This window comes from Bubalus kerabau, chromosome 5 (genome assembly GCF_029407905.1).
Source record: "Bubalus kerabau isolate K-KA32 ecotype Philippines breed swamp buffalo chromosome 5, PCC_UOA_SB_1v2, whole genome shotgun sequence".
NCBI classification, from domain to species: Eukaryota; Metazoa; Chordata; class Mammalia; order Artiodactyla; family Bovidae; genus Bubalus; species Bubalus kerabau.
In genome coordinates, this window is record NC_073628.1 from 112,072,345 (window position 1) to 112,097,550 (window position 25,206).

General features: G+C 37.4%; 1 protein-coding gene across 5 annotated transcripts in view; it reads right to left on the bottom strand.

The window, feature by feature from the left end:
* Window positions 1–673: 673 nt before the first annotated feature.
* The window catches only part of COP1 (COP1 E3 ubiquitin ligase), a 236,665-nt gene continuing 212,132 nt past the window's right edge, over window positions 674–25,206 (bottom strand). For all 5 annotated transcript variants that reach the window (XM_055582740.1, XM_055582738.1, XM_055582739.1 and 2 more), the window contains 2 exons: window positions 3,152–3,196; window positions 674–1,008 (listed from right to left, as the gene is read on the bottom strand). In XM_055582740.1, coding sequence (XP_055438715.1) covers window positions 991–1,008; window positions 3,152–3,196 — 63 coding nt within the window. In that variant the 3' untranslated portion in view covers window positions 674–990. The remainder of the gene's footprint in view (window positions 1,009–3,151; window positions 3,197–25,206) is intronic.

The window sequence follows — 25,206 nt, forward strand, 5'->3', positions numbered from 1 at the left end:
CCTGGTTCATTTGCTTCCTGGGTCGGGAAGATCTGCTGGAGAAGGAATAGGCTATCCACGCCAGTATTCTTGGGCTTCCTTGGTGGCTCAGCTTGTAAACAATCTGCCTGAAATGTGGGAGACCTGGGTTTGATCTCTGAGTTGAGAAGATCCCCTGGACAAGAGAATGGCTACCCACTCCGGTATTCTGGCCTGGAGAATTCCATTGACTGTATAGTCCATGGGGTTGCAGAGTCAGACATGACTGAGTGACTTTCACTTTCACTTTAAGGCCTTATGGGTGACATTTCAAAGGCAAAGACAGAGACAGCTGTCACAGACTGATATCCCCTTTCTGTCTGAATGTGGCCTCAATAGGTCAACATGGTAGACCCTTGGCCAGATCCAGAGGGACTGAGGAATATACTACTTGCTGATGATATAACTGGTCAGAGGATGAAGACAGAACTTCATAAGGTAAAGTTAATAATGTCCCCATCGACTGTAAGCATTAAATTTACTGAAAAGAGTCCATATGCTTTACATTTATGTTGATATGCATAATTCCAAAGAGGCAGGAAACATGGATCTGACAAGTTATTCACCAGTATATTGTAATTCAGGTGTGCTACGCTTCTTGAAAAGACAAAACGATCTTTTGCCACATTTGACAAAAAGTTTCCCAGCTCAGCTGTGGCTCAATAAACTTTTATTATTTTTTTGTTATTTATTTTTATTCAAAAGAATTTGTTTCCCTATCACAAAAATTAGATAAGCATACCACCAACAGCAGCAAAGTCCGTAGAGTTACATTGATGGTGGAGAGTTCACTGGGTATTCCCAATGTCCCGAAGGTCAAAAGGAGGAAAAACAGGGGAAAAAAAAATACTCAAAACAAATCCAAAACCCATGGTGACTTTGGGGAGAGACACTGCAGGATCTGTCTTCTCTTATTGTCGGCTGCAGATGTATTTCAGCAGGATCTAGTACAATTTAACTTGAGCAAACCCTTCATACCAACTCTAGCACCTAATAGGGAGAAAAAAGAATCAGTATAAAAAACCAGTTTTACAATATAGAAAAAGTTTAATCAGTCTTTATTACATTGTAAATAAAGAACCAAACCCAGTAATCGTTTCCCAATTGCTAAAATGCCAAACAATTTGAAGGGTTTAGACATTAATCCATTCTTACTTTCAATCTGATAGCTGCATGAACTCTTTCAGGTTAGTTATCTCTACAGTTAGGTAGGGTGCCTTCAAGATAAACTACATAAAAAATAAAGATAAATGACTGACTGATGCACAGCGTGAATATGATGTTTTTGGAATATTATGTTGGTATCTTTCCACAATCATAAGAAAAATTTTAACTATTACTGTTTAGAATTTTAATCTATTTCTTGCATTAACAAGCATCTCAAAGTGATTACAGTATTCAAGACCTAAAGTCTAAGCTTTCCCTATTGCCTCTTTTGTTTTCTAGTCAACTGTCTGGGTGTCAAGATATTTTGTCAGCTATTAGAGTAGCACCTTATCATACAAAAAAAAATTGTCATATTGCTAAAACTAAAAATAAGAAAAAGCAATGATCAGTTATAAAAAGAGTAGAAGAAATGGCTGCGAAAGGACACTGAACGTGAAGAGAATTGTGAGTACTGTCAAAAAGGATCATGTTAGGTGGAGACTGTAATTCTAGGTGGCTAAGAATTAAAGGAGCAACTTATAGCCTGCTGTGCTAAGGCTTGAGTTATACCTGTGTTTCCCTAATGTCTTTACATTTGGCTAGCACGTTAATTTACATAAGAGGTCAGGGCTGCTGAACAGAAATCTTAGATTTATCACTGAGATTCTATAAGTATGTATGTAGCTTTGAGCTTTCTGTAGATACATTAGCGATCCCAATTGCCTCAAAGGCCAAACATGTAGAAGAATAAAGTACAGCTTTTTCAATACAAGCCTTGCCATGAGAATAAAGAGAAACTGAGAGACTCTAGAATCCCTTAAAATGGAGAGTCTAAGATCTTCTGCCATCTTGTATGGGGCTTCCATGGCACAGCACTGGCTTTTGTCCATGGCCCTCTAGTAAGGCTTCCCAGATAAAAGAAACCAGATGGATAAAAAGAAGTATACCATGTAAATTAATTTGACCAGCTAATAGTGCTGTTCTGCTTTGCATTTGCTCCTTTCATCTCTGTAGGACAGTGTGTGAGGCTTGGATTTGCTCTCTTGAGTACTGGGTCATTCTCCACTCAGGGTGAGTGGAAGGAAGCCATGGCAAAATTAATGTTAAGTGGCAGGGAAATAGATATATCTTATTAAAAAAATGCATTCGGATACTTCTATATCAGCAGAGATTATGTGGAAAGAACTGGTACCCACAGACTAAGTGCTAATCAAACCATGTAGTAAAAACCCTTCTCCAAGACGATGTTTTATTTAAAAGCTCACTGCTTAGCTCAGGATTTATTTATCCAATGTACTGTGCCTACATGCTGAGCATCCAATGGTGTAACTGGATAATTTTTTTATTTCCTTGAACCCCTAACTACCAAGAAAAGTATGTGGAATACTATATCTGAATTTGGGAATGAGACTGTGAGTGAAGAGACTAAACGTGAAGAGACTAAATCAAAGTTTTCAGATTATACCAATGGCATGATCACATGATCAATCAACTTTCAACAGAAAAGCAGAATTCCTTTTCTTCCCCTAGCAACTGACGAAAAATCTACTTGTCAAGATAGAAAAGGGAGAAAAACTCGAGGAAGAGAAGAATACAATAAGAGTTAAAGACATTTTAAAATTTGCTAAGTGTCTGAGCATCTGTTGCTGTATCCTAGATCCTGTCCCCTGAATATCCAGCGGGATAGCTGCACTGGGATAACAGAAGCTGAACAGTGAGTGGCCCATGGTGAGTCCTTAGTAGTCTTCATCTGGTTGTCATTCTGACCGCCTTTCAGGCCCTTCAGCATTTGTATAACATCTAACAAGTACTATCATCTTCTCCAAAGTTGCAAGCTACCTATTCTTTTCCCCTTCAATCAAAGCCATTTCCAAGCAGACAGACTCATGATTTGGCATGCTCTCTAAGGCTTAGTACAACTCTATATTTCCATGTTATAGTTATAGTCTGCTATAGCCTAAAAATGGAGATGTATAAAATAGCTTACCTTAATTGTACCCTGACTGTTAGCAGCAATCAGCACATTGGACTCCTGGAAAAGAACAAGAACTTTTAGAGTACAGAGATTTCCTGCAGGGCAGCCCAGGAGAATAATTTCCTCTTCATCCTTCTTTCTTTCACTATACCCAAAGACACCAATACAATCTAAACTGGAGAATCAACTTTAACATGTTTTTAACTATGAATTATAAATTCAAAATCCCATATTTTGAGAATTAGATTTAATAAAAAAAAATACAGTTGGAAGCAGCATAGGAAACTTTCAAATGTAAAGAAAAATAAAAGAGAAACAGATTGTCACTAGGAGGAAAGCCAAGAGAAACAAAGACTGAAACAAAGCACAAATAATAACTTGAGAAAAACAAAGTACACAATTCTTTCCATAGACAACTTCCCCTTCATTCATTTTATCCTTAAGAAACCAGTAATTGGTATACATCTCTATGTACAGCTATTTGCTATTAGGAAAACAAAATAAAACAGAATGTGAATATTCATCTGGAGAAAGATGGCTAGCTTTCTTTTCAACTATTCTATCACTCACTATATGCATTTTAAAAACCTTGGTGATTGCTTCAAACAGAATGCATGTGGCAACATATTGTTTAAATATTCTAAGCCTTAAGAAAAAACTATTTCTCTGGAAAGCAGAAAGGATGGAAAAGGAAATAGACAAGACTGGGTTTACCAGAGAGAATCTCACTGAGTAGGAAGAGCTGGGACATGCCTTCTGTTGTAAAGAGTCTAATAGGCTTTGAGCTTTGGAGTGTATACAGGTCTTTTTGTTTTTCAGAGCAGGCAGTCAGAAGGAAGTAAACAGATTCAAAACTGCCATAGAGACCATTTGACTGATGTGAAGTCCAAGTCCAAATAATAGCTCTCAGAAACAGATAAAGTGGTCAAACTTCACTGAAGGATGGGATCTGCCTGAATATCCTACAGGTTTCATCAGAAAGTGATGAAAAGAAAGAACACTTTCGATTTGTATTCTGGCAAAGTTACTGCAACCAATCTTGAGTTAAACCTTAGTTTCTTTGATGCAAAGCATATGTGCTCTACAAACGTCTATATTTCTATCATTTAACTTTCTCCTGGATTGCAAGTAAAGTTACCTTTGAAAACTGTTCACCTTGTTGCTATTGGTGTAGGAGGAAAAAAATAATCTCTTCCGCTAATCCCAAATTTGGGGGATCAGACTATTTCTTGGATGCAGTCAGTGGTGACAGCATCAATGGTCAGTAGTATCAGGAAGGAATAAAGAGGACTTCCCTTGGATAGGAATCTGCCTGCCAATGCAGGGGACGTGGGTTCAATGCCCGGTCCAGGAAGATTTCACATACCTTGGAGCAACTAAGCCCATGAGCCACAACTACTGAGCCCACATGGTGCCACTCCTGAACCCTGTGCACCTAGAGCCTGGGTTCCACAACAAAAGAAGCCACAGCAATGAGAAGCCAACGCACGACCACTAGAGCGCAGTCCCCACTTGCCATAACTAGAGAAAGCCTGAGCAGCAATGAAGACCCAGCACAGCCAAAAATAAACAAATAAGACATAAAAAGGAAGGACTAAAGCCATGCTTTTTCTGGAAGTGGGCATGGGCATTGCTGATGACAGGGTTTGGAACACAGAAACCTCAAATATGGCACATTGGCATATTGGCTATTTCAAGCTAAAGGATTTCAAGAAAATGACAGAAGCAGGAAGGCTACTCTGCCCTTTCACACCTCCTTCCCTTTTCCCCTAAAATAAAATTCTCATGTGGGAAGTGTTCTCCCTATACCAAGGAAAGGAACATCCTTATCTCCAACAACAAAGGAATGCTAAGAACAATCAGAGTTTCCTGCGGCTTATTACTCCTGAGTACAATTACCTCATACTCCCTAACCTATCACATTGCTTCATGACCCCTCACTCTTCAAAAAAACACAGCAGAGAATACACAGGTCTACTTCCCTGGGTCTTCATTTCCTTATGGAGGCTTTCATGTCATGTAAAACATATTAAATAAATCTATATGCTTTCCCCCGTTAACTGGTCTGTCAGCATTTACAGACCCGGTTAAGGACCCTAAGGGAGTAATGAAAAACCTTTCCTTCCCTGTTGTTCAGTTGCTAAGTTGTGTCTGACTCTTTATGACCCCATGGACTGCAGCACGCCAGGCTTCCCTGTCCTTCATTATCTCCTGGAGTTTGCTCAAATTCATGTCCACTGAGTCAGTGATGCTATCTAACCATCTCATCCTCTGTCACCCCCTTCTCCTCCTGCCCTCAATCTTTCTCAGCATCAGGGTCTTTTCCCATGAATTGGCTTTTCACATCAGGTGGCCAAAGGACTGGAGCTTGGGCTTATTTCCAAGCAGAGCATTTCCCTTAAATCAGCACATGAGAGTTGGACCATAAAGAAAGCCGAGAGCTGAAGAATTGACGCTTTTGAACTGTGGTGTTGGAGAAGACTCTTGAGAGTCCCTTGGACTGCAAGGAGATCCAACCAGTCAATCCTAAAGGAAATCAATCCTGAGTATCCATTGGAAGGACTGATGCTGAAGCACCAATCATTTGGTCACCTGATGCGAAGAACTGACTCATTGGAAAAGACCCTGAGGTTGGGAAAGATTGAAAGCAGGAAGAGAAGAGGACAACAGAGAATGAGGTGGTTGAATGGCATCACTAAATCAATGGACATGAGTTTGAGCAAGCTCCAGGAGTTGGTGATGGACAGGGAAGCCTGGAGTGCTGCAGTCCATGGGGTGACAAAGAGTCAGACATGACCGAGTGACTGAACTGAACAGCACATATATTCTTGAAAACAGTAACATAGGAAAATAGCATTCACTATCAGAATTAGTTTCAATATCCACTTTGGGGAATTATGGGCTATTACTGGGACTGAATGTGCATAGAGTTAATACATCCATATGGGGGGGTTGGTTGCAATAGGGGGTAATTCCCAAATCCCTCTTATTTATCTACTCTTTTAGTAAACTAAGTTCAGAAATTGGTTGGAGTGAGTTTTAGGCATCTTTAGGGAATACAATAAGTCACTGTGAGCTTCTCAAGAGGCGGAATTTCTGTATGTGCAGCAGAAAACAACAAAAAGAGGCACTGTAGTATAATGCGATTTCTTCCTAGCAAGAACTTTAAACAAGCTGTTTAAAGCTAGATGCGGCAGTCACCAAGAATTGCTCATAACATCAGGATAATGAAAAATTTATGGCCCAAAGCTACCTCTCTTTCTGCCATTTTGGTTCGAGTCATCTTTCAATACAGAAGAAAGTAGAAAAACCTGGTGGAGTTGAAGACTCATCCTGAAGAAATCCACCTCCACAATTACAGAGATTATTAATTATACAACATAAATTTGTAATTCTTCAAAGGTTGGAAGAACCTCTGAAAAAACATGGTATATTACCATACAGTATGAAATTGTATGCTCAATATAAGAAAGTTAACTTGAAACACTTTTTCCTGTGGAGACAGATGAAATATCTCATTTACAAATAAGCTAACACAAGAGAGTGACTGCCCAGTTGGAACTGTCTTTCAGGACTAATATATAGGTAACTGAGTCCTAAGAACTTTTAGAAACACTCAAAACTATTAAACATGACAAAAAATACAAGAAAAATAATAGGTTCACTTCTCAGTATGCCCCTCCCTCCAAAGCAAACAAACGTATTAAAAAGGGATTTAGGATTAAACTGTCTTTCAGAAAGGCAGATATTAGCTTAAGATAAATGAATTTCTACATGCAAAAAAAAAAATAAAACCAGGTATTTTACTTCAGCATAGAGGTACAGAGGTGATAAATACAAGGTTATTACTATAGCTTTTGAGTACTTCTTGTTTGCATTTTGAATGACTAGTAATTCTTGGCTGTAGCCTACCAGAGCGCTAATGTAAATAAATAAGTTCTGGTTCAATGTGTTGTTTTACTTGCTAAATAAAATAAAAATGCCAGTCAGTAGTTCTCATTATTTTCTCCCTCTTAAAAACTGGCAGTTTTCCTACAAAGACTTCCTCAAGGTTAAGACAATAAAGAAAGTGAAAGTGAAGTCACTCAGTCGTGTCCCCGACTCTTTGCGACCCCATGGACTGTAGCCTTCCAGGCTCCTCTGTCCATGGGATTTTCCAGGCAATAGTACTGGAGTGGATTGCCATTTCCTTCTCCAGGGGATCTTCCCAACCCAGGGATTGAACCCACGTCTCCCACATTGTAGACAGATGCTTTACCATCTGAGCTACCAGGGAAGTCTAAGACAATAATGCTCCTACTATTTTCTTCTTAAGATAAAGAGATTAAAAAAGACAATGGAAACATCAGCAGCAAGTCTTTTACAAAAGTAGAAGACAAATACATAAGCATATACCAACTTACTGAGAAAGCCGGAGATAGATACAACAGTAACTTAAATTGAAACAAAACTAGCATCCACTGGAACTGTTTCTTCTTTGCCAGCCTGCCTATGAAAGAGCTACTAGCTACTACATTAAAATCCTGAGCAATTGAGAATTGACAATTACTCATTTAGCTTGAAACTGGAGGATATAGTCCTAGAGATCGTCATAATTGATTTTAAATGTGAAGTTGCTTCACTAGATATATAAATATGTGATTAAGAAACTTCTATTTCTGGCTGGTAACAGAATAAATGGAATGGATTTGCCCTCCTACCTTAAACAGGTCGAAAATGGAACAAAATATAAAAGACAGCACTGGACAACAGGCAGAACAGGACTGTGATTACAAGAGGAGAAACGAAAAAGGTCATCCTCCAGTCACCTCAGCTTTCTGCGTGGAGGCCATTTCTGGACCACAGAGCAAGGGAAGGGGATCCAAATAGAACAGAGAGGAATCTGAGAAGACCACAGCAGAGTACGGTGAGGAGACAGAGGTGTAAGCACGGGGTATCTGTGGAACAGCTGGAATTTATAGGGCACAGTACCACAGAGGAGAAAGCTACTTAAAGGTACAGTTCCAGGAACCTGTATTGGGTGCCCTTGATGGTACATCAGAATGTGAGCTCTGTGTGTTCACAGGGTGAAACCACACAAAGCCAGAAAAATAACAATGAAAAGCGAAAGTACAACTACTGAGAATATAAAACATTATCAAATGCTAGAATTCACACAGGGTTAGATGTCGGAGTTTAGACAAACCAGAGTGAAGACAACATTCAATGCCCCCACTTAATAGAGTCCTCAGAGGGTCAGGCCTTATCAGTAGGGCTAACCTGGCCTTAAAACAAATGTTCCTCTAGACCAGGGATTAGCTAACTGACCCTATGGACTAAATCCAGCCCAAACTGCCTGCGTTTTAAGTTTCACTTTTAGTAGAACCCAGCTGTAGGCACCAGTTTACAGTTGACTCTGGTTCCACATCTGAGGATTTAACCAACAGTGAATCAGAAGTATTTTGGGGAAAAAAAATCTAGATAGTTCCAAAATGCTAAACTGAATTTGCTATTTGTGGCATCATTTGATTTACAACTATTTACAAAGCATTTACATTGTATTAGATATTATAAATGATACAGAGATGACAAAGTATACAGGAGGATGTGCTAGATTACATGTAAATACTATGCCATTTTATACAAAGACTTGAGTGTCTATGGATTTTGGTATCTGTTGGAGGTCTTGGGAGCAGTCCCCTGTGAATACCAAGGACTGTAGGTAAGCACTGTCTATACATGTTCTGGCACTACAGTAGCAGAATTGAGGAACTGCAACAGAGACCATATGGCCTGTAAAGGCTAGAATATTTGTGATGTGGTCCTTTAAGAAAGAGTTTTGCTAACTGCTACTTTAGTTATCCTGCTGCTGCTGCTAAGTCTCTTCAGTCGTGTCTGACTCTGTGCGACCCCAGAGACGGCAGCCCACCAGGCTCCACCGTCCCTGGGATTCTCCAGGCAAGAACACTGGAGTGGGTTGCCATTTCCTTCTCTAATGCATGAAAGTGAAAAGTGAAAGTGAAGTCGCTCAGTTGTGTCCGACTCTTAGCAACCCCATGGACTGCAGCCTATTAGGCTCCTCCATCCATGGTATTTTCCAGGCAAGAGTACTGGAGTGGGGTGCCATTGCCTTCTCCGTTCTCCTAATAAAGTTTAAAAACCAAGTCAAAAGAATCAACTTTGTCTCCAAAAACTCAACTTTCTGTCAAAATAAACTTCAATACTCTTAAAAGAATTAAACAAAATCTAGACACTCAACAATAAAGCATTCATAATATATAGCATTTTAGAGGTAAAAATAGGAAAAAATTTCAGTGAGTAGAACCAGATGTAGAAATGAAAATATAATAGAAGTAACAAATGAAGGGTTTAAAGTAAGTATAATTATATTCAAATATTTAAAGGAAACAATGGTCTAATGAGAAAAGAAATGGAAGATATAATATAAAAATCAAATGGAATTTCTTCACTTGAAAAGGATAGTATCTGAAATGAAAAATTAATTGGATGGGCATAACAATAGATAAGACAGTGAAGAATAAAGTAACAATAAATGTGGCAACACAGGAAAAAAAGAATCAAAACTGACACAAAGGCTGGAAAGAAAGAAAGAAAAAAATATTAGTATTTATGTAAACCATAGGACAATATTCAATCTAATAAATGTGTAATTGGAATTTCAAACAAAGGAGAAGGGACTGAAAAGGTATATGATGATATAAAACTAAAATTTTTCCAAATGTGAAAACCCATAATCTTAGAAGCTTAATATTCAAGTAGAAAAAGGCACAACATTAATATATTAAGATACATCATAAACTACTAAAAATGAGTAAGAAAGAGAAAGTCTTGAAAACTGCCAGAGGAAAAAAAGGACACGTACAAACTAAACAGAGTAGGAGAAGGCGATGGCACCCACTCCAGTACTCTTGCCTGGAAAATCCCATGGACGGAGGGGCCTGGTGGGCTGCAGTCCATGGGGTCGCACAGAGTCGGACACGACTGAAGCGACTTAGCAGCAGTAGCAGCAGCAGAGAGATCAGAAGGGGGAGTGTCCACATCCTATCAAGATTCACACAGATCCCTCGGAGCCTCTTCCTCAAATAAAAATGATGGCAGCATTCTGACTGGTGTGAGGTGATATCTCATGGTAGTTCTGATCTGCATTTCTCTAATAATGAGCAGTGTTGAGCATCTTCTCATGTGTGTCTTAGCCATCTGTATGTCTTCTTTGGAGAAATGTCTGTTTAGGTCTTTTTCCCACTTTTTTGATTGGGTTGTTTCTTTTTCTGGCATTGAGTTGTATGAGCTGCTTGTATATATTGGAAACTAATCCTTTGTCAGTTGTTTCATTTGCTGTTATTTTCTCCCATTCTGAGGGTTGTATTTTCACCTTGCTTATAGTTTCCTTTGCTGTGAAAAAGCATTTAAGTTTAATCAGGTCCCACTTGTTTACTTTGTTTTTATTTCTGTTATTCTAGGAGGTGGGTCATAGAGGATCTCGCTTTGATTTATGTCATCAAGTGTTCTGCCTATGTTTTCCTCAAAGAGTTTTATAGTTTCTGGTCTTACATTCAGGTCTTAAATACATTTCTAGTTTATCTTTGTGTATGGTGTTAGGAAGTGGTCTAATTTCATTCTTTTATATGTAGCTGTCCAGTTTTCCCAGCACCATTTATTGAAGAGGCTGTCTTTGCTCCATTGTATATTCTTGCCTCCTTTGTCAAAAATAAGGTACCCATAAGTGCGTGGGTTTATTTCTGGGCTTTCTATCTTGTTCCACTGGTCTATATTTCTGTTTTTGTGCCAGTACCATGTCTTGATGACTGTAGCTTTGCAGTAAAATTTGAAGTCAGGAAGGTTGATTCCTCCAGCTCCATTCTTCTTTTTCAAGACTGCTTTGGCTATTCAGGGTCTTCTGTGTTGCCATAAGAATGGACACTAGTCAGAATGGCCATTAACAAAAAGTTTACAAACAATAAATGCTGGAGATGGTGTGGAGAAAAGGGAACACTCTTGCACTGTTGGTAGGAATGTAAATTGATACAGCTACTGTGGAAGATGGTATGGTGATTCCTTAAAAAACTAGGAATAAAGCCACCATAAGACCCAGCAATCCCACTCCTAGGCATATATCCTAAGGAAACCAAAATTGAAAAAGACACATGTATCCCATTGTCCACTGCAGCACTATTTACAAAAGCCAGAACATGGAAGCAACCTAGATGTCCATCGACAGATGAATGGATAAAGAAGTTGTGGTACATATACACAATGGAATATTACTTAGCCATAAAAGGAAATGCATTTGAGTCAGTTCTGATGAGGTGGATGAACCTAGAACCTATTATACACAGTGAAGTGAGTCAGAATGAGAAAGATAAATACCGTATACTAATGAATATATACAGACTCTAGAAAAATGGTACTGAAGAATTTATTTACAGGACAGCAATGAAGAAACTGTGTGGGTCACAATAAACTGTGGAAAATTCTGAAAGAGATGGGAATACCAGACCACCTGACCTGACTCTTGAGAAACCTGTATGCAGGTCAGGAAGCAACAGTCAGAATGGACATGGAACAACAGAGTGGTTGCAAATAGGAAAAGGAGTACGTCAAGGCTGTATATGGTCACCCTGCTTATTTAACTTACATGCAGAGTACATCATGAGAAACACTGGGCTGGAAGAAGCACAAGCTGGAATCAACATTGCTGGGAGAAATATCAATAACCTCAGATATGCAGATGACACCACTGTTATGGCAGAAAGTGAAGAGGAACTAAAAAGCCTCTTGATGAAAGTGAAAGAGGAGAGGGAAGAAGTTGGCTTAAAGCTCAACATTCAGAAACAAAGTTAGCATCCGGTCCCATCACTTCATGGCAAATAGATGGGGAAACAGTGAAAATAAATAAACAGACTTCATTTTTGGGGGCTCCAAAATCACTGCAGATGGTGACTGCAGCCATGAAATTAAAAGACACTTAATCCTTGGAAGGAAAGTTATGACCAACCTAGACAGCATATTCAAAAGCAGAGATATTATATTACTTTGCCAACAAAGGTCTGTCTAGTCAAGGCTATGGTTTTTCCTGTGGTCATGTATGGATGTGAGAGTTGGAGTGTGAAGAAGGCTGAGCGCCAAAAAATTGATGCTTTTGAACTGTGGTGTTGGAGAAGACTCTTGAGAGTCCCTTGGACTGCAAGGAGATCCAACCAGTCCATTCTCAAGGAGATCAGTCCTGGGGGTTCATTGGAAGCACTGATGCTAAAGGTGAAACTCCAATACTTTGGCTACCTCATGCGAAGAGTTGACTCATTGGAAAAGACTCTGATGCTGGGAGGGATTGGGGGCAGGAGGAGAAGGGGACGACAGAGGATGAGATGACTGGATGGCATCACCGACTCGATGGACGTGAGTTTGAGTGAACTCCGGGAGTTAGTGATGGACAGGGAGGCCTAGCGTGCTTCAATTTATGGGGTCGCAAAGAGTCAGACACGACTGACTGAACTGAACTGAACTGAATGAAGAAACAGACATAGAGAATAGACTTATGGACATCAGGAGAGGGGAGGAAAGGGTGAGATGTATGAAAAGAGTAACATGGAAACTTACATTACCATATGTAAAATAGACAGCCAACGGGAATTTGCTGTATGGCTCAGGAAACTCAAACAGGGGCTCTGTATCATCCAGAGGGGTGGAAAGGGGTGGGAGATGGGAGGGAGGTTTGAAAGGGGGGACATATGTATAACTATGGCTGATTCATGTTGAGGTTTGGCAGAAAACAACAAAATTCTGTACAGCAATTATTCTTCAATAAAAAATAAATTAAAAAAAAAAAAAGAATGACGACAGCAAAGCCACAGGAAGACACCCTCTTCTTGCCTGGCAAGAGTTCAGGCAATGAGAGACAGGCACAACTCAGCTAAGAAAAAGTCATGGACTCCTGTCTACTGTAGCTCTCCCAGCTTCCTCTCCCCTCTCCAAGAGTTCTCCTCTGCATTTTGCTGGGCACTTGCACATGACTCAACATAGTTGCAGACTCTGAATTGCAATTCTCTGATGATCCTGAAAAACTCATTTTTGCTGGAGAAATAGCTGTTTTATGTTAACAATTACATATAGAAGAACAAGGTCACCAACTGTCATCAGAGGTAATTTAAGCCAATAAGACATAGCTTTTTTAAGAGGATGAGGAAAAAACCTATCAACCTAGAAATATTATATAAAAAGAAAGATATTTTGACAACAACTAAAGCTAAGAGAGCAGCATAGATGCACTGTAAAAACTGTTTCAGGAAGTTCTTATAAAACATGAAACCTTAAATCTAAACAAAATGATGGAGAGTGCTAGAAATGATCAATATGTGATAAACATAAAAGATGTTTGCTTTCTTGTTTTTTAATTTTAACAGATAATCACCAATTAAAGCATAAATAATAACAATATATTATGCTATTAAAAATAGAAGCAACATGTCAGCAAAAGTACACAGGATAAAAGGGGTAAAAAATAGAAGTACATTGGAATGGTCTTCTGTAATATAAGTGGTATATCTGATGACAGATTGCGATAAGTTAAACATGAATATTGTAAACCTTAGAGAAACCACTAAAAAAGGAAAAGAAACAGTACAGCTAATAAACTACTAAAGGAGATAAAATGAATTATAAAATATTCAATTAAAAAATGAGAAACATGGGCACAAAGAACAGATTGCCCAAACAGACTACAAATAGCAAGATGGTAGACAATACCTAACTAGACTGACAAGTAAATGTAGATGGTTTAAATACTACAATTAAAAGGCAGAGATGATAAGACTTGATAAAAGAGCAAGTTTATGTTGCCCACAAGAAACACACTTTAAAGAAAAACAGATATTTTTAAAAAGAGAAAAAATATACCATGTAAACATTAATCATAAGAAAGTTGGGATGGTTCTACTAATATCAGAAGTAGACTTCTGGGAATTTCCTGGTGGTTCAGCGATTAGAATTCAGTGCTTTCATTGCCATGGCCCAGGTTCAACCCCTGGTCAGGGAACTAAGATCCTGCAAGTCAAAAGGCACAGCCAAAAGGAGAGGGAAAAAAAACAACCAAGCAAAAAACGCATAGAAAGTAGACGTTAGGACACGAATATGACCAGGAATTAGAGAAACATTCTATAATTAAATGAGTCCATTAAAAAACCCCTAAATATGACATATAAATAAAATGCAGCTTCAAGACATATGAAGCAAAAACTGATAGAACCGAATTGAAACGGGTAGCTCCACACTTGAGTGTGCAGATTTCAACACTCATCTGTCAATAATTCAAAGAACAAGGAGATGGAAAATAAAAAAAATATATAAAAGACTTGAATAATACTATCAGAAACAAATTGAACAAATTAATATTTACATAAAATCTTAAATGGTAAAAATACACATTCTTAAGCTACCTAAAAAGTATATACCAAGACAGACCATGAGCCCAGACTATTAAACATATCTCAGCTCATTTAAAAGAATGAAACCATATAAGTGTGGACTCTGACCAAACAGACCTAAAGTAGAAATCAGTAACAAGAGACACTTGGAATATTTGGAGATTTTAAACACTCTTATATGACATAGGGATCAAAAAAGAAATCACAAGGAAATAAGAAGCAGTATACTGAAAGATACTGAGAAAACAATATATTAAAATTTGTGTAATACACTAAGGGCTTCCCTGGTGGCTCCGTGGTAAAGAACCTGCCCACAGTGCAGGAAACGCAGGTTCAATCCCTGGATCAGGAAGATCCCCTAGAGAAGGAAACAGCAACTTGCTCCAGTATTCTTGACTTAGTGACCAAACAACAACAAATACACCTAAAACAGTGCTTACATAGAATTATATCTCTTTATCCTTGTATTGGTAAAGCAGAAAGTTTAATATAAATGATGTAACAGCTTTCGGCTTAAGAAGCTAGGAAAAAAGCAAATTACATACAACAGAAGTATAAATATGGTAGTAATAAAAAGCAGAAACTAAATAAAATAAAAAGACAAAAATGGGCAAAAATTATTAAAAACAAAAGTTCTGGAAATAAAATTGAAAAATCTCTCCAAAAGGAGAGAAAGGGTAAGGTAATAATATCCGGAATGAGGGGATATCACTGGACATCCTATAGATATTTAAAGAAAAAGACAGTATGAGTAGAAAAAACTTAATGCTAATAAAATTGACACACAATGAAATAAATGAATTACATGAAAGACAATTCAATTCCAAAATATGACAGAAGACCAAGTCAGACAACAGAGGAGGAACACTTCCAAATTCAGTTTGAGTCAAACAAAGCAAAAGATATTATTAAAAAATTACAGACCGATTATCTTTATAAATAGATGTTAAAAACTCTTTAAAAATTCCAGTAAAGAGAATTCAGCCATGTATAAAAAGAATAATACATCATGCCCAAGTGGTTTTAATCCAGATATTCTAGTAGGCTTAAATATTTTTTTAAGACAATGAATGTAATTAACATTTTTAACAGAAGAGAAAAATCATATAATTACAATAGACATGGAAAATGCATTCAACAGAATTCAATACATATTCATAATAAAAACTCTCAGAAAATTAAGAATAGAAAAGAATTCCTCAAGGTGATAAGGAATACCTATGAAAATCTTCCAGCTAATGTCATACTTAATGGTGAAATGTTGAACTAATTCTCAGACTGGGAGCAAGGGTAGGATGCTTGCTATCATCACTTGCATCTAACCCTGCATCAGAGGTCCTACCCAATGGGCAAGAGTCAAAGAAAAGAAAGGAAAAGCATACAGATCAGAAATAAAGAAGTAGAGCTGTCTTTATTTGTAAATGACATGGCTGCCTATGTAGAAAGTCTTTAAAAATCTTTAAAACAGCTGCTAGAACAATATTTTGACCTAGCAGGGCTATCAGCTCCAAGGTCATTATATTAAAATTTATTTCAATAAACCAGCAATGAATACTTAGCAAAGGGATTTTTCTAAAAATATCACTTATAATAACTGCTTAGAGACAACCAAAATATATGTAAGATCTACATGTTGAAAATTATAAACTAACACTGAGAGATATTAAGGAACACCTAAATAAACTGACAGAGATACCATGTTCATGGAGAGATACTCCCATAAAATAAGGATGGATTTATGTGCAAGTCTTGGTACACAGGATGACAAACAATTTCTTTTTAACCTGAAGACATAGGTCCCTATTAAACAAAATCAGAATATATCCCTTTCCTTATTTAGTTTCCAAATGTTAAGCATGTTAAACTGATTTCTCCTTCTCTCAGAATAATAATTTTGCAGAAAAAATAGAAGATTTTATATTAACAAATCAAATATTTAAACCAAGTGGAAAAGTTCCTATTAAAACTTGACCAAGAAGAAATAGAAAACATGAATCATCCTGTAATGTAAAACAGGCATTACATTAAAAGAAAAAAAAGAAACTGAATCAACTGTCAAAAATTTTTTCTACCTCAGGCTCATATGATTTCACCTACAAGTTCAATCAAATATTCAAGAAAGGAGCAATTCCAATCTTACACATTTTTTTCCATAGGAAGGAACATTCCTTAACTTGTATTATGAAGCTAATATAACTATGAAATCAAAATTTGACAAGGACGATGCAAGAAAAAAAATTATAAGCCTATGTTATTCATGAAAATAGATGGAAAAGTGCTAAACAAAATAGCAGAAGTCAATTTTAACAATATATTGATATAAGGATACTATATCTTGAACAATTTGGGCTTATTCCAACAACAAAAGATTGGTTTAACAGTAGGAAAAAAAAATGTTACCTGTTACATCAATATTTCAAAAAGAAATATTACATCAATAGGTACAAAAGAAAGCAATAATACACTTTAGCACTCATTAGTGACAAGAAAACTTGACAACTGAAAATGAAACTTCTTAATAAGAGTATCTACAAAAATCCTAAAGTAGAAATCATATATAATAGTGACATAATCAAGTTTTCCTCCTGGCAAGTAACAGGATAAGGATGCCATATATCAAAACCTCTATTTAATATTCTACTAAAGTACCTGGCCATTGGAGTAAGTCTAAATGAACAAAATGTACCAAGGTACCAAAATTGGGAAGGTAGATTAAACTTTCTTTACTTGTGGATCATATTGTTGTATACATAAAAAAATCCGTAACATGAAGAAGTGCATAATTAAAATTGATAAGAGAGTCTAGCGAGTCTGCTGGATTGAGAAATGGGGACAATAATGTGCTATTCTTTAGGCACTGTTGAATCTTTCTCTCTTAAAATAAGAAATTAGTTTACTTGAATAGGTAGAATGTGTGGTAAGAATCGAGAGGAAAAGTGAGTGTCTCCCACCTCTCTGTTCTGAGTTCCTGGAGCAATTACTATGATTAGAAATGATTAGATGTGAAATCTTTCCAGATAAATTAGCACCATTACTGTGAATTTTCATTGTATGGCAAAGCTTTCTCAAGATGTAAGGAAATGTGAGTTTTCTATCAGCTGATTCTTTTCTTGTTTGATTTCAGGATATTAAACAACTCTACCCCCAATTTGGGATCTCACATTTGTAAAAATGACAAACTGTATTTTATACTCAATTTTAAGTCCCCTGATCACCTCAGAGAGGTCTTTCAGCTTCTCTTACAAAATAAAGCACCTCCACAGAATTCACTTCTGAGTTCTGGGACATGTTTAGTAATTGGCCTTCTGAGTGAAATGGACCTAAATCTCTATCTCTAAAATCAAATTAACAAAATATGCAGGCAAATTATGCTATATAGAGTGAAAGTGGCAGAGTGGAATAAACATAGTCATTGTGGTAGGAAACACTTGAATTCAAAGCTCTAACATTTCCAAACTATGTCATCCTGGACAAGTTACCAAACCTCTCTGACTCTCAGTCTCTTCAAATATCAAATAAAACTAAGCTAATGAAAACTGAGCTCACAGAGCTAATGGAAGGAAAAAGGAAGGGGACGGGTGGGGTGGGAAGAAAACTGAGCTAAGTGAGTTGTTTTTATGAACAGAGACACTTAATGTATCTGGCATATAGTATACATCCTATAAGGAACTGTTTCTAAGTGAGCGAGGTTTTTTTTTCCAAAAAGAAAAGATAGTCAGAAGTGTCCAAAATCATGAGAAAATGAAGAAATTGTTTAATAGTATGTTATTAGATTGGGCATTAGATGGTATTGGTGAATTCTTGCTTCTCAGGTGGCTCAGTGGTAACGAATCCGCCTGCCAAAGCAGAAGACTTGGTTTTGATCTCTAGGTCAGGAAGATTCCGTGGAGGAGGAAATGGCAATCTACTCCAGTTTTCTTGCCTGGAAAATCCCATGGACAGGGGAGCCTGGTGGGCTACAGTCCATGGGGTCCCAAAGATTGGGAAAGGAGTACAACAAGGCTGCATGTTGTCACCCTGCTTATTTAACTTATATGCAGAGTACATCATACAAAATGCCATACTGGATGAATCACAAGCTGGAATCAAGATGGCTGGGAGAAATACCAACAACCTTAGATATGCAGATGATATCACTCTAAAGGCACAGAGTGAAGAGGAACTAACAGCCTCTTGATGAGGGTGAAAGAGCAGAGTGAAAAGCTGGCTTGAAGCTTAATACTCAGAAAACTAAGATCATGGCATCGGGTCCCATCACTTCATGGCAAACAGAAGTGGAAAAGTGCAAGCAGTGAAAGATTTTATTTTCTTGGGCTCCAAAAATCACTGTGGACGGTGACTGCAGTCATGAAATGAAAAGACACCTGTTCCTTGGAAAGAAAGCTATGACAAACCTAGACAGTGTATTTAAAAGCAGAGACATCACTTTGCCCACAAAGGTCTGTATACTCAAAGTTATGGTTTTATCAGTTGTCATGTATGGATGCGAGAATTGGACTGCAAAGAAGGCTGAGCACCAAAAAATTGATGCTTTCGAACTGTGGTGCTGGAGAAGACTCTTGAGAGTCCCTTGGGCTTGAAAGGAGATCAAACCAGTCAATCCTAAAGGAAATCAATCCTGAATATTCACTGGAAGGACTGTTGCTGAAGTTCTAATACTTTGACCACTTGATGTGAAGAGCCAATTCACTGGAACAGACCCTGAGGCTGGGGAAGTTTGGAGGCAAAAGGAGAAGGGGGGAGCAGAGGATGAGATGGTTAGATAGCATCACTTACTTAATGGACACGAAAACGAGCAAACTCATGTCTGTTGAGTTGGTGAGGCCATCCAACCATCTCATGCTTTGTCACCCCCTTCTCCTCCTGTCCTGGGGTTACATAGAGTTGGACACAACTTAGTAATTGAACAACAACGGTACTGGTGACCTCAGAAACAGCTCTACCTAATGTTCAAAACCTTTGCAAAAGTCCCTGGAGCTAACTCAGCTTCTAGAACTTCATTTTGACAGAAGCTTCTGGAAAAAGTTTTTCCTCATCTCCTAGGTGACAGGGGACCTCACCAAATTGCTTCCATAGAGAGAATAAATGTCCATTATCCACTTTCAGAATATGATAGTGGCTTCATCATAATGTTTATTATTTTCATGCCATTTATAGTCATCTATCACTATCCATTTATCATTTTTAGGTGGGAGATAATAACTGTATCTTCAAAACAGCTCTAAAGATTTTTTTGAAGTGAATTATATTGAAATACCTTTAAATAAACAAGCTTATAATATGTGAGGGCAACTTTATCATTTTTAAAAGGAAATATAGAAAAATACTGATTAAATTATTTAATAACCTAACCGAACTCTCTACTTCTAATCTCCTCTCATTATAATGCATTCTATACACTGCTACAAAAATACTCTCATGGGATAAGCTCATCTCCTGGTACACTGGGCTTTAGGAGCTTACTAATTCCTACAGAAGAGAGCCCAAACTTCTTTTCCTTGTGTTATTCTAGACTGTATACTCTGGTACCTCTCTGGCCTCATTCCCCAATACAGTTTCTAATTCCATGGACAGAGGAGACTGAAGGGTTACAGTCCATGGAGTCGCAAGAGTCAGATACGATTTAGAGACTAAACCATAACCACCACTCACCTTTTTATGGGTACCACTCTATTAAAAGTGTTCCACACTTGCATTACAGTTTCCCTCATCAACATCTTTGTTCACACTTTTCTCTAACTACACGGAAGGCAGTGTAGCAGAAAGAATATGCATTTTGGAGTCAGGTAGACCTAGGTTCAATTTCCAACTCTATTACTCCTTATTTGGTTGTGTTGTCTTAGGTAAATCAGTTAACCTCTCTGAACCTCAATTTCACTTTAAACAGACATCAGACAGACCTCAAAAGTATGTAACTTAAAAAGATTTCTAGTGATGATTTTGAATTCAGATAAAAGTTATTGTATAATGCCCGGGTGGTAGTAACCAGATGCTGGTTTACAGTCTTCTGTCCAGGTATGGTCCTTCCACTGTCTTAAGCTTTCTGAAACTCTTTTAGTATTTATGAAGACCAGCACAGAAGCCAATATTCTCATAAAGTCTTTTAAAATTCTCCCTATTAGAAGTAATCTCTCCCTTCCAGGGCCAATATTTTCTGGGATAATTCTTTTTTAAGGATGTCTTTCATTCAAGCTTATACCACAGTTATTTGTTTATAAATATTTTGTGTTTACTAGGTTATAAATCACTTAAATGCAGAGAATATGTTTTGCATGCTGAGAAATTAATATCTGATCAATGAAAAACAAATAGTTGTCTAGCTATGTCAATTAATGTATACCATATTGAAGATGACAGAACATTTATTATTTATTGATTAATCATTTACCTTGAGTTTCCCACTTATCTCAATACTTTCTATGTATTTTCTAATTTTATTCCTAAATATTATGTAGAAGATACCATATTCTGATTTCATAGAAGAAGAAACTGAGGCATAAAAAGTTAGTTACCGCCTCCCCCCACAACCCAAAGCTTTGGGGCTTCCTTCACAGCTCAGTTGGTAAAGAATATGCCTACAATGCAGGAGACCCTGGTTCAATTCCTGGGTTGGGAAGATCCCCTGGAGAAAGAAATGGCAACTCACTCCTGTATTCTTGCCTAGAGAATCCCATGGACAGAGGAGCCTGGCAGGCAGTCTATGAGGTCACAAGGGTTGGACACAACTTAGTGACTAAACCAACCAACCAACAAATCTTTGGAGCTAATATTTACAGTCTCAAGGAAGGAAGCCTAGTACCTGATTCCAGCAATCTTAATCACAGCACTACCCTAAGACAGAAGCTAGAAACAACACACTGCCGCCCACCCTTTAGATGTTTAAATTAAAAGCACAACCTTGCCAAATTAAGGATCTAAAAATTTCAGAAACATTTTCTCCCCACAAACAACTTTATGGTCTGTGTTGTAAAACTAAGGAAAGAAAGTTCCTCAAAGATCTTTTCTAGGGGCGAAAAATGCCCAGACATAGGATTCTTAAAACTGAGTCTCGTTAGAACACTATTAGTGACACAGCAAGTGTGAAGTGCACTGAAATACTAATCACATCTGTCCTCCAAAACACGAGCTGCCCTTGAGGTCACCAGCAACAAGTAATGTAAGTGGTCTGTCCTACAGGCACTGAATTTTCTTACTGAAGTGTTCACTAAGTTAAAACTGAACATTCATTTCAGTCCTTGAGATAAGCACCTGACATAATGACAAAGATAAATCACTATGTACAACGCACAGTACCTGCAAATACAATTCCCTAGGGGACACAGAACAGTGGGGAGGATGGCTGAATTTAAGTCTACCTTAAAGATATATATATATATATATATATATATATACACACACACACACACAAATATATCTTTAAAGACAAATATTAATTATATATACAAAGAAATAAGTATATAAAAATTTGAGATAGTTAGGCTTTAAACAACCACAAAACAATGAAAACAATCTGCTACATTACAATCTTCATTTTATCTGTCAATTCCTTAATATTCTTTCCACAGAGGCTTGTGTCTTATTTGGTGTTTTCTTTTTTATAAACAGAGATATCTTTTTTCAGTTCAGTTCAGTTGCTCAGTCATGTCCAACTCTTTGCGACCCCTTGGACTGCAGCACGCCAGGCTTCCCTGTCCATCACCAACTCCCAGAGCTTACTCAAACTCACGTCCATCGAGTCAGTGATGCCATCCAACCATCTCATCCTCTGTTATCCCCTTCTCCCCCCGCCTTCAATCTTTCCCAGCATCAGGGTCTTTTCCAGTGAGTCAGTTCTTCGCATCAGGTGGCCAAAATATTGGAGTTTCAGCTTCAGCATCAGTCCTTCCAATGAATATTTAGAACTGATTTCCTTTAGGACAGACTGGTTGGATCTCCTTGCTGTTCAAGGGACTCTCAAGAGTCATCTCCAATACCACAGTTCAAAAGTATCAATTCTTTGGTGCTCAGCTTTCTTTATAGTCCAACTCTTACATCCATCCATGACCACTGGAAAAACCATAGCTTTGACAAGACGGACCTTTGTTGGCAAAGTAATGCCTCTGCTTTTTATCTTGTTTGCTGGTTGCTCAAAGAGTGTTAATTTCGAGTATGACTGCAGTGTCACGGCAAATAAAAGACCACTCACACTTCAGGCTCTTTTCATACCCAGCTTATACACACAGAAATAAAAGTTAGGGGCTTTTGCCTCATTTTTTTTCTTTCTTTGAGGTGGGGTGAGAGGGTGGGTAACATCCTATTCAAAATGCATCCTGAAAATTAAAATGGTTTCCCCTGGTCAGGAACTGAGAACCCACACGCTGTAGGTGCAGCCAAAATAAATTAAAAAAAAAATTAAAATGGCTTTTGTCCTCATGTAGGAGTTCATGGACTCTGTGTGTGGCTGAATTTGGTTTTCCTTCAGGATCCTACAGCCCATGTGCAGTATGGACGAATATCTCACGTTAACGTAAATGATCACTCTGGTAAACTGCCAAGACTCTAGATGAATCAGATCCAAACAAAAGTGAAATGGATATAACTCTGAGATCCAAAAACAATAGAAACTCGATAAAAGAGAACCTCTATAAGTGGGTTTAACAGAAAAACACTTTCAAATGAATTTGCCCTTTCAGTTTTTCTGTTTAAGCATGACCCACAGCTGCCTTATGAACATCCCCTTCCTTTCCCTGAGATGAAATGCAAATATGATGATATGCAGAGATTCTGAGGAGGCTCTGTCCCATCAATGTTCTGTTAAGTGGTATTATTCAATTCTCCAATTTTTGCACTCTTTTATATTTCCTTCACATCATCCCAAGGCAGTTATATGCTTTCCTATGGTAGCCTCTGATTTATATACAAAGAGAGAAAATACTCAAAGTGCTAACATTTCATTGCTTCGTCTTATTGAGCTGTAGTGGATTTCCTGACAGGCACAATCATTCTTCCATTAAAACCCGCTTACAGAGGTTCTCTTTTATCAAGTTTCTGTTGCTTTTGGATTTTGGAGTTATACCCATTTCACTTTTGTTTGGATCTGATTCATCAAGACAGTCTCCCCATTTGCCCAGAGTGATCACTTACCTTAATATAGACTTTTGTCTATGCTGCATGTGGGCAGCATGTGAGAGCCCACACAAATAGGGGCACACACTGGCTCCAAGACGATCTCCAGTGGTTTTTAAATAAGTGCCATTGGTAAACCAGTTTCTTTTGACCCTGACCTTTCTTTCAGCATGTGGCTTTTCAGAAATGACTTAGTAAAAAATATGTAAATATGTCTAAGAGAGAATGAATACCAAAAAACAATCTATCAATAAGAGGTCCTGCTCTTTAAATTAAAATGTTAACAGTCAGCCTTCCCTGCATTCTATGAAGGATCTAAAACTGAGTGAATTAATTGTTTGAACTGTATTTTCAAGACAGACAATTAATAAAATTTGTTTTCTTAGACTCTAAAGTTCTCATATTACAACTGTCTCACTGTCTCATTTTATTATCTTATAGAGACAATGAAAAAAAAATTTATCATCATCACATAACTAATTGTTGAGACTACAGGCCAGTTACTGTGCTAAGGACTATGTATTTCACTTAATCCACATACCAATCCACAGAGGAAGATAAGAGAGAATACTTTTATCCTCAATTTAAAAAGAATAAAACATGGTCTTAAAGACACTTAATAACTTGTTCAAAGCCATACACACAATTATGAAATAGCGAAGCCATGAATCAATACGTGGAGACTGATAAAACATGTTAATTTTTGGTTTTAGGCATACTGGTTTGTTAAGTTTATCACATGACTGGCTGTGACCTGAATCTACTAACTTAGAAGGAGAAAGGGGTCTTAGGTGAGCATTTGATATGTATGGGAGAACCTCAGCTCTCAGACGTTATATATGGATATTACACCTCAAATCTCATATGATTCGATTCCTAACCATAAGTATGATTTCAAATATAATAATATATAAAATTATCATTTTATATTTATTTATATATTTTTTAATAATATACAAAATTTCAAGTAAAATACCATCTGAGAAGGACTTGGCCACAGAAATAAGGTGGAAGGAAGTGCACCATAGTCAGTATCTGCAGTGGCTGTGCCAGGCTAATGGCCACCCCGCCAGCCCAACTTAAGATCTTGGAGATTAGAGTTTATCTATCATAGGGAATGCTTTCAAGACTACTCAGTTAAACACAAATCCTCTCTTTCCCCCGCACTGGTATCCTTGCGTAGGATGATACTGGGTCCCTTTTTAATCCCAAATTATAAGGACTATTATGAACAGGAAAATATAGTCATAATGTATGATTAACAGAATAAAGGGTTATTGTTTTAATAAAATATGTTACCTTCATCACACTTTAACTTTTTTTGATTCAGTCAAACAAATACCTACTTCTTACAACTAATTTACCTAGTAGGAGGAAATGAATTACACTGCTAATTGAAAGAACTTCTACATTGGTTGGCTTATTACATTTTCAAATCTAAAATTCTTAAGCTTTATAAATGAGTTTCCTAAATAAATAATGAAAATATCCATTAATGTTGAAAATTCTTTACTATCATTCTAAGACAAGGGGTACCAGATA